General features: G+C 46.5%; 1 protein-coding gene across 1 annotated transcript in view; it reads right to left on the reverse strand.

Annotated features, from left to right (window-relative positions):
* Positions 1-584, reverse strand: part of NIBAN3 (niban apoptosis regulator 3) — a 40,381-nt gene extending 39,797 nt beyond the window's left edge. Inside the window, 1 exon segment of the mRNA XM_014578201.4 lies at positions 21-584. Within this exon segment, the coding sequence (XP_014433687.4) occupies positions 21-75 (55 nt within the window). The 5' untranslated portion in view covers positions 76-584.
* Positions 585-11,151: the final 10,567 nt, after the last annotated feature.

Here is an 11,151-nt window from a genome sequence, read left to right on the forward strand (position 1 = left end):
TAATTAAAGCATTTCCTTACCTCTCAGGTACCTACGCTGTCTTCCATCCAGTGGACTGGAATACCTTCCTCCCATCTTCTGCTTTAATATCTTGCCCGTTTCCAATGCTTCCTTTCACAGTCCGGGGCAGAGAGGAGATTGTAAACTGATTTTTTTAAGCTCCAAAAGGAGCAAAGATTGTCTTTTATGTCACATTCGCCTCCAGATCATCAGCTCATAAATATTCAAATAATGTTTCTGTCTCAGAGCAGTCCCTGCACCCACACCCTTATACACAAACAGGCCTTAAAGGGGAAGCAGCACTGCCCATATTCTGACATGGAAACAGCCTCAAAATATCACTAAGCTTTTAATGTTAAAAGGATTATGGATGTTTGAAGGGTCTATTTTTGTAAACCTCGTGTCTTTTGTGTCTGTGCTTGATAAACCCCAAGCTCATATAGACAAGCTCATATAGCCTCCCTCTTGTAAGAGTGGAACAAGCTCACAGAACATGGACATTATGGAACTAGAGATATTAACATTTATTTTTGTAAATGTGTAACCACAGAATTTTCAACGGTTACACACAGGGAGCAGGCAGGAGCTGGTGCTCTCCCAGCTGCTCCCCCATCCCCACCCCACTGCGCCTCTGTGAGAGGCAGCACTGAGGGGCAGGCAGCTCCATAGAATCATAGGACTGGAAGGGACCTCGAGAGGTCATCGAGTCCAGCCCCCCGCCCTCAAGGCAGGACCAAGCTCCGTCTACACCATCCCTGACCGATGTCTATCTAACCTGTTCTTAAATATCTCCAGAGAGGGAGATTCCACCACCTCCCTTGGCAATTTATTCCAATATTTGACCACCCTGACAGTTAGGAAATTTTTCCTAATGTCCAATCTAAACCTCCCCTGCTGCACTTTAAGCCCATTACTCCTTGTCCTGTCCTCAGAAACCAAGAGGAACAAATTTTCGCCTTCCTCCTTGTGACACCCTTTTAGATATTTGAAAACCGCTATCATGTCCCCCCTTAATCTTCTTTTTTCCAAACTAAACAAGCCCAGTTCATGAAGCCTGGCTTCATAGGTCATGTTCTCTAGACCTTTAATCATTCTTGTCGCTCTTCTCTGTACCCTTTCCAATTTCTCCACAACTTTCTTGAAATGTGGCGCCCAGAACTGGACACAGTACTCAAGCTGAGGCCTAACTAGTGCAGAGTAGAGCGGCAGAATGACTTCACGAGTTTTGCTTACCAACACATCTGTTGATACAACCTAGAATCATATTTGCTTTTTTTGCAACAGCGTCACTCTGTTGACTCATATTCAACTTGTGGTCCACTATGACCCCTAGATCCCTTTCCGCCATGCTCCTTCCTAGACAGTCGCTTCCCATCTTGTATGTATGGAACTGATTGTTCCTTCCTAACTGGAACACTTTGCATTTCTCTTTATTAAACGTCATCCTGTTTACCTCTGACCATTTCTCTAACTTGCTAAGGTCATTTTGAATTATGTCCCTATCCTCCAAAGAAGTCGCAACCCCACCCAGTTTGGTATCATCTGCAAACTTAATAAGTGTACTCTCTATCCCAATATCTACATCATTGATGAAGATATTGAACAGTACGGGTCCCAAAACAGACCCTTGAGGAACTCCACTTGTTATCCCTTTCCAGCAGGATTTAGAACTGTTAACAACAACTCTCTGACTACAGTTATCCAGCCAATTATGCACCCACCTTATCGTGGCCCTATCTAAGTTATATTTGCCTAGTTTATCAATAAGAATATCATGCGAGACCGTATCAAATGCCTTACTAAAGTCTAGGTATATGACATCCACCGCTTCTCCCTTATCCACAAGGCTCGTTATCTTATGGGAGCCAGCACCCCACATGTACCAACTCCTGCCACCACCCCCACACTGCCTCTGATACAAAGGCAGTAGGGGAAGGTGCATGTAACCATGTGGGTTAACTGATGAGCCCCAGTCTTATGGGTTAATCGTGTACACAAACACACAGTAAGATCCCTAGATGGAACCTTGTTATAAATGAAGAATGAAAATCCAAGATTGAGTCAATAAACTACCAAGTACAAATTGCAATTCCTGTCCTACCAAAACCTCTGCTTACAAACCTGAATAAGAGCTGTGTGTAAGCTTGATTCTTTCACCATCAGAAGTTGGTTCTATACAAAAAAAAAAAAAAAACACCTCCCTCACTTTGTCTCCACTTACTATGAAGTAATGCTGTGCAAAGGAAACAAAAAAAAAATTCTGAGCGTTGTATTGCACCAGAATTCAGATGCTGAAGAGCCATGTGCTATAACAGGCTATGACAAAGTGATTTATCCACAGATGCCAAACGCTCACTTAGGGCGTTCTCTCACTCTATACCCTTCTGTACACCATCCACACAGAGCATTTCAGTAAGTCAGGGGCTTCCTCCAGCTGCCCCAAAAAACAGAGATAGTTCATCTGCAAACTAGGCAGTAGTGACTGAATTTAGAAATTCCTCAGAGACTTTTCTAAAGTATTTCTGAAACTGAAAACAGCATCTATTTAAAGACTGATTTCACATGGAAATGCCACAGATCAGTGCTCAGCACCTGCTCTCGATTCTCAGTTCCTTTCTGTAGTTTGTTTCTCCAGATTAAGATAAACACAGTAACCTTCAATTTTTAACATTATGTGGCAACCAATTTTCAGTGGCCTCCTCCAGGATATGTAGAAACAGGAAATTCTCCACCCTCTTTAAGCTGAAACATTCAGCACTTATGTTAACTTCTGTGCTAGATGTGCTTGAAACATGGCACAAAAGTAGGGATAATTAAATAAATATAAAAGACTAGAGAATCACCAAAAAAGCAATCCAGGACCACACAGCAAGTGTGCAGGAGAGACATGCTTCCAACGTTCTATAAAAACATCACACACAACATTGGAGGATAAGATGAAAAACTTGTTGCTTCATTCCATTAGAGGAATTGTTTTCAGACACTTTCTTAGGATTCAAGTAACTAAAAAATTGCTTTATCTAGCTTGTAAGAACCCTGAGTGAGGACATGTGCATTTCATGTCTAAAAAGCTCTGTGTTACCAAGAACCAAGATCCTAGATGCTTTAAAATCCCCTTCAGCACATGCGCTGTATATTTATTTCCAAACTTCCTCCAGAATCAGAAAAGCACAAATATGACTTCACCTCTTTTTTAGTCATTGAACCAGCTCCACATCCCAAGGAGAGCCTCACTTTATCATGCAGCTTAAATAAATCCTTGTTGAAATAGGTAGGGTGCATATTTTCTGTGAAGCATTAAAGGAGTTGGAAAAGTGACTTACACAGCTGCTTAAAGAAACCACGTGCTTTACAAATACAGTTGTCTGACGTGCCTAATCCTGGAAGGTGCTGTGTGCTTTTCAGTCCAACAAAAGTCAATGGCATTCAATGCTTCACAAATTAAAAGAGCATAACATCTAGCACAGAAGCGGACAGGGGACTGCAGATAGGGGAGTTGAAGAGGGAGAGCAAAGCGACCCCACCGCCGAAGAGGCTACCCGGTGAGAGTACAAGCTGTGGTGTGAGTGTGTGCCTGTGCCTGACTGTTTGAATTTTACAGTTTGAAGTGTGAATTGAGAGTCTGATTCCAGGTGAGTGCTAGCAGTTTCAGTTTCAGCTTCTGTGGCAGTTGGGACTGAGAGCCTGCCATTGTTCCCTTGATTGCCTCTGATTAGCCTCAGGCTCAGCCTTCCCCTGTGTGACTCAGAAGGGGGCAGGCCTGACCTAGGCAAGCAGGCTTTAAAAAGCCAGAGCAGTGCGACCAGGGGAGCGAAGCGGACAGGGGACTGCAGACAGGGGAGTTGAAGAGGGAGTGACTGATGGTGATGAAGCCCCGAAGCGCTTGTGCCAGTACTTCTCCTGTCTCCTCCACCTGTGCCTGTATCCAGACAGAGAACCTGAGCATGGATGCCTCTACCCAGGTCCTGGTGTGGTCTTGCTGTATTTGTGGCTTGCAAGTCCCACTGAGTGATCTCCAGGCTGGGGGAGACAACCATTGTGAAAGGTGCCTGCTGGTGGAATCTCTCAGGCAGCAGGTGGCAGAGCTACAGGAGGAGGTGGCCAGGCTGAGGAGCATTCGAAGCCATGAGGAATTCCTGGACAGTATTCCTGTGGAGTCCACGGAGGTCACTGTCCTAGGATGTGGGACTGTTGACCAGCCACTTATGGAGGAGGCAGTGGTGCAGGGTGAGCACTGGCAGCTGGTTACTTCTGGCAGCAGGCAGTGTTCCACCCCTGCTCCTAACCCTCCCACTGTGTTGTTACATAACCGTTACACTTTACTTTCAGCAGGAGACAAGGAGTCACCCCCCACAGTGGAGGAGACCAGGCCTTGCACCACCAAGGTTGAGCAGTCTCCTGCCACCACTGCGAGGAGGAAACGTAGGGTAGTGGTTGTTGGAGACTCTCTTCTGAGGGGAACGGAGGCACCCATCTGTCGCCCTGACAGCTCATCTCGAGAGGTATGCTGTCTGCCAGGGCCCCGTATCCGAGATGTTACGGAGGCATTGTCGAGGATTATCCGGCCCTCTGACTACTACCCCATGCTACTCATCCACGTGGGCACAAATGATACTGCCAGGTGTGACACTGAGCGGATCAAGTGTGACTACAGGGCTTTGGGAGTACTGGTGAAGGAGTTTGGAGCGCAGGTGGTATTCTCTTCTATCCTTCCTGTCAAAGGTAGGGGCCCGGGCAGAGAGAGGTGCATCCTGGAGGTGAATGCCTGGCTGCGACGATGGTGTCACCAGGAGGGATTCGGCTTCCTTGATCACGGGGTGCTCTTCCAGGAAGGACTGCTTGGCGGAGATGGAGTTCACCTTTCCAGGAGCAGGAAGGCCTTGTTTGGACACAGACTGGCTAACCTTGTGAGGAGGGCTTTAAACTAGGTTTGTCGGGGGCAGGTGAGCAAAGCCCACAGGTAAGTGCTGAATGTGCGGGACTGGGAGATGGGTTGGAAATGGGGGGGGACTACAGCCTATAATGGCAAGGAGAAAGGAGGGTCAGGGCACAACAGGGAGGCAAGATCAAATCAGTATCTTAGATGCCTATATACAAATGCGAGAAGTATGGGTAATAAGCAGGAAGAACTGGAATTGCTAACCAATAAATACAACTATGATATCATTGGTATTACAGAAACCTGGTGGGATGGGACGCATGATTGGAATATTGGTATGGAAGGGTACGGCTTGCTCAGGAAGGACAGACAGGGAAAAAAGGGAGGAGGGGTTGCCTTGTATATTAAAAATGTACACACTTGGACTGAAGTGGAGATGAACGTAGGATATAACTGTGTAGAGAGTCTCTGGATTAAGCTAAAAGGGGTAAAAAACGAGGGTGATATCATGCTAGGAATCTACTACAGGCCACCTAGCCAGGTGGAAGAGGTGGATGAGGCCTTTTTTAAACAATTAACAAAACTATCCAAAGCCCAAGATTTGGTGGTGATGGGGGACTTCAACTATCCAGACATATGTTGGGAAACTAACACAGCGAGACACAGGCTATCCAATAAGTTTCTGGACTGCATTGGAGACAACTTTCTGTTTCAGAAGGTTGAAAAAGCTACCAGAGGAGAAGCTGTTCTGGATTTGGTTTTAACAAATAGGGAGGAACTAGTTGAGAACTTGAAAGTGGAAGACAGTATAGGGGACAGTGACCACGAAATAATAGAGTTCATGATCTTAAGGAAAGGTAGAACGGAGACCAGCACAATTGAGGTAATGGATTTCAGGAAGGCAGATTTTGATAAGCTCAGAGAACTTGTAGGTAAGGTCCCAGGGGAAGCAAGACTGAAGGGAAAAACAACTGAGGAGAGTTGGAAGAATTTCAAAGGGACGTTGTTAAGGGCCCAAAAGCAAACAATTCCGCTGTGTAGGAAAGATAGAAAATATGGCAAAAGACCAGCTTGGCTTAACAAGGAGATCTTGCATGATCTCAAAATAAAAAAGGAGTCATATAAAAAAATGGAAACTAGGACAACTAACAAAGGATGAATATAGGCAAGCAACACGGGAATGCAGGGGCAAGATTAGAAAGGCAAAGGCACAAAATGAGATCAAACTAGCTACAGGCATAAAGGGAAACAAGAAGACCTTTTATAAATACATTAAAAGCAAAAGGAAGACCAAGGACAGGGTAGGCCCACTGCTTAGTGAGGAGGGAGAAGCAGTAACAGGGAACTTGGAAATGGCGGAGATGCTCAATGACTTCTTTGTTTCGGTCTTCACCGAGAAGTCTGGAGGTGTGCCTAACGTAGTGAATACAAGCAGAGAGAGGGTAAGTTTAGAAGATAGGATACACAAAGAACAAGTTAAAAATCACTTAGGAAAGTTAGATGTCAGCAAGTCACCAGGTCCTGATGAAATGCATCCCAGGATACTCAAGGAGCTGATAGAGGAGGTATCTGAGCCTTTAGCTATGATCTCTGAAAAATCATGGCAGACAGGGGAGATTCCAGAAGACTGGAAAAGGGCAAATATTGTGCCCATCTATAAAAAGGGGAATAAGAACGACCCAGGAAACTACAGACCGGTCAGTTTAACGTCTGTCCCAGGGAAGATAATGGAGCAGGTAATTAAGGAAATCATATGCAAACACTTGGAAGGTAATAAAGTGATAGGGAATAGCCAGCATGGGTTTGTGAAGAACAAGTCATGCCAAACTAATCTGATAGCTTTCTTTGATAGGATAACGAGCCTTGTGGATAAGGGAGAAGCGGTGGATGTCATATACCTAGACTTTAGTAAGGCATTTGATACGGTCTCGCATGATATTCTTATTGATAAACTAGGCAAATATAACTTAGATAGGGCCACGATAAGGTGGGTGCATAATTGGCTGGATAACCGTAGTCAGAGAGTTGTTGTTAACGGTTCTAAATCCTGCTGGAAAGGGATAACAAGTGGAGTTCCTCAAGGGTCTGTTTTGGGACCCGTACTGTTCAATATCTTCATCAATGATGTAGATATTGGGATAGAGAGTACGCTTATTAAGTTTGCAGATGATACCAAACTGGGTGGGGTTGCGACTTCTTTGGAGGATAGGGACATAATTCAAAATGACCTTAGCAAGTTAGAGAAATGGTCAGAGGTAAACAGGATGACGTTTAATAAAGAGAAATGCAAAGTGCTCCAGTTAGGAAGGAACAATCAGTTCCATACATACAAGATGGGAAGCGACTGTCTAGGAAGGAGCATGGCGGAAAGGGATCTAGGGGTCATAGTGGACCACAAGTTGAATATGAGTCAACAGTGTGATGCTGTTGCAAAAAAAGCAAATATGATTCTAGGTTGTATCAACAGCTGTGTTGTAAGCAAAACTCGTGAAGTCATTCTGCCGCTCTACTCTGCACTAGTTAGGCCTCAGCTTGAGTACTGTGTCCAGTTCTGGGCGCCACATTTCAAGAAAGATGTGGAGAAATTGGAAAGGGTACAGAGAAGAGCGACAAGAATGATTAAAGGTTTAGAGAACATGACCTATGAAGCCAGGCTTCATGAACTGGGCTTGTTTAGTTTGAAAAAAAGAAGATTAAGGGGGGACATGATAGCGGTTTTCAAATATCTAAAAGGGTGTCACAAGGAGGAAGGAGAAAATTTGTTCCTCTTGGTTTCTGAGGACAGGACGAGGAGTAATGGGCTTAAAGTGCAGCAGGGGAGGTTTAGATTGGACATTAGGAAAAAATTCCTAACTGTCAGGGTGGTCAAATATTGGAATAAATTGCCAAGGGAGGTGGTGGAATCTCCCTCTCTGGAGATATTTAAGAACAGGTTAGATAGACATCTGTCAGGGATGGTGTAGACGGAGCTTGATCCTGCCTTGAGGGCGGGGGGCTGGACTCGATGACCTCTCGAGGTCCCTTCCAGTCCTATTATTCTATGATTCTATGATAACAATTGGCAGGCATTTGATAGATACGGGGACAGAGAGAAACATGAAACGACCCCACTGCCTGAGTGGGAGAAAGATGAAAGCAGAAATAAAGCAAGAGGATTGATATTAAAGGCTTTAAAAAAAAAAAAGCTTCCAAACTTCCAAGCCAGCTGTCAGAGTCAGATAAGGCAGGAAAGTGCAGGTGCGTTTCCTCCTTGCAAGACCTAGTAAATCTGTTTCCTGTACCAGTTTATGCACTGCAGCTGCCTTCAGACAGGAGAGTCTGAGTCAAAGAGCAGTAAGAACCCAAGATGTGAATATTTTGTATTCAGTGTGTTAAAATCTATCTATATCTCTGTACAACTAACTTTAACAACCTAAGGTAAGGAAGAGAGCACAGCTCATTAACAAGTCTTACACACTGCCCAGCCTACTGGAATTCATGCCCTAAAACAGGAAATTGTGCAACAGACACTCCCAGAACCATACAGGTCTTTTGGGAAAAAGCTGGCATGTTTATACAGGACTGGTTGATGAGAAGGAAAAGTTAACTATTGGGTTTGATCCATTAATGGAGGTACGGTAGACTTCCAATAATCCGGCATCCTTGGGACCCAGGGTGTGCAGGATTATCAGATATGCCGGAGTATCTCCCGATACTCCGGTGGGGTGCTGGGAGGTCTGCTGGGACCCGCACTGCATGGGGGGGTCGGCGGGGAACGGCACGGAGAGGGGCGAACCCTCTGTCATGTTGCGGGGAGGGGGTCTAAGCCCTGTGCAGCCAGCCTGCAAGCGGGGAAACTCAGCCACCGGCTTGTAAGCGGCAGAGAGGGGGCAAGAGGCAGGCAGCTGTTTAAGGCGGGCGGGCAGGGGTGGGAGTGGGGGTTGGCAGGGAATGCTTCCTGCCTCTTGCCCCCTCTCTGCCGCTGCCGCTTACAAGCTGGCGCCTGAGTTTCCCTGCTTGCAAGCTGGCTGCGCGGGGCTTTCACTGCCTCTCCGCAACACAGCAGAGGGTTCACCCCTCACCTCACTGTTCCCTGCCGACACCTCTCCCCCGCCTGCCCTAAACAGCTGCCTGTCTTTCGTCCACTCTCTGCCGCTGCCTCTGGGCAGCTCCAATTGTCCAGCTGGCCGGAGCACTTCCGGGTTCCAGTTGGTGCCTATCAGGAGTGCCGGACCACTGGATGCCAGACAATTGGAGTTTTACTGTATATATACTTGTCATCCTAATACCTTGGAAGTGCTTGCTCACTCTCTGAAAGGAATACATCCATGGAAGGAGAGGAGACAGGTATTCTGGATCATAATACTGGCTTCAATTCTTTGTGGAAAAAGTTCTGTCAGCATCCACATATCACATTTACATAACATATAAGATCTACAGTTTCGAAGTCCTGACTCCTGTGTTCTAGTCCCTACTCTGCCAGTTTTGCTGTAGACCTAGGGCAAGTCACTTATCCTCGTTGCCTCCGTTTTTTCAACTGATAATAGCAACAATAATATTATTTATTCCCCATTGTAAAGCACTTGGAGACTCTTGAGTGCTCTGAGTATGAAGCAGTAGTATTATTACCATCAGCTTCTTGCCTTGTTTCCAAAGATCAAAAACCTGGACTTGTAGCTCTCAAGCCAATCTAACACTTTGGCAGAATCTTCCTCTTCTGGGACTGACTGTAGCCACAGGAACATATTCTTGATAACTTAATGGTGACATCAGTGGAAACAGTCACGGATGAACAGAAGGGCACAAGGCCATGACTGTCTGAAATGCAAGATGACAAGAAACTAAAGATTAAGTTTCTCTCATATCTCAGTAATACAAAGTGCACTTATGAGGATTTTTGAAATGTATGGCTCTGCAGCATCCATATTTATGAACAACACAACAATCAAAGAGGGTAACTCTGGCCAATAGCCAACGTACACTATGTTCTAGAAATCTGAGAGAATCTCACCACAGAGTACATTCACAAACAAAGTAACCAATTGCCAAAACATGCAAGTACTACTGATATCCATGTTTGATGGATGGACCAACAAACCCATTCACAATTTTTTGGCAAACTGGTAACATTTTATTTGCATATTATGCAAATAAGCAAATGTTACCACTCCACCAAAAGCCCCAGTACCCCCAATGCCAGCTCTAACACCTAGAGCCCCCACCTCTTCACTACCCCCAGCAGCACCCACTGATCCCAGAGTCCCCTGCACCCAACCCCCCCATGCCATCCTCCCACCCTCAGAACCCCCCGTGCCAGCCTCCATCAGTACCAGCCTCCTGTTTCCAGACCCACTACACCCAACCCCCCCAGAGCCCTCCCCAGTGCCAAGCCCCCCCATCCCCAATATTAGCCCCATTCCCAGAACTCCCCAGTGCCAGCCCTGCCCCCACAGCCCTCCCCACTACTAGCTCCACACCAGAGCCCCCCAGTGCCAGCTCCCCACCCCAGATGCCCCAGTGTCAGTCCCCCACCTCTTAGAGACTCACATCCCTTAGAGGTCCCTGGTACTAGCCCTGCACCCCAGAGCTCCCCAGTATTAGCTTCACCCCCAGAGCCTCCCAGTGCCAGCCCATGCCTCTTAGAGACCCCCATGGCTGGAGCCCCCAGCACTAGCCCCACCCCTGGAACTTCCAGTGTCTGCCTGCCCCACCCCTCCCCTACCCTGAAAATGCCTCCCTGCTGTGTACTGCTGCCTGGGTCACGGCTGCTCTAAGGCTGCTTTGCCCGGCTCCACACGACCCTCCCGCCGCACAGTGAAGTACTCCTCCACATCCAGAAAGAGACCCTGCCCCTGCCCAGCGCTGGTTGGCTGAGAGGCAAGACAGGACAGACCTCTCCCAACAGCCCCAGCGGGAGAGGAGGTGCTGGGCAGTGCACCCCTGCTCAAGCCCACAAAGTCACTGTGGCCTGGCAGCCAGCGGCACAGCAGCCAGCATCCTAGTGCATTGTACAATGAAAGGGTAACAGTGGAGCCGGAACAAGAGCCCAAAAAGGCTCCATAAAACTCTCAAAACTAAAAGTTATCCTAACTCCAAAGTTGTTTGGGACATTTCCAAACAAATATTTGTGAATAGGCCTCGGACTTCACCTCTTCATCTGCACTGCTTCTCCTTAAAGGAGTATACATACTCTTATAGCTTTCCTCACAAGGATAAAGGGATGAAGATCAAAACCTTAGCTGATATTTAAGCAACAAGTAATATCTGAAGATAAAATAAACAAGAGCCGAAAA

Source organism: Pelodiscus sinensis, chromosome 31 (genome assembly GCF_052426305.1).
Source record: "Pelodiscus sinensis isolate ZL-2025 chromosome 31, ASM5242630v1, whole genome shotgun sequence".
Classification (NCBI taxonomy): domain Eukaryota; kingdom Metazoa; phylum Chordata; order Testudines; family Trionychidae; genus Pelodiscus; species Pelodiscus sinensis.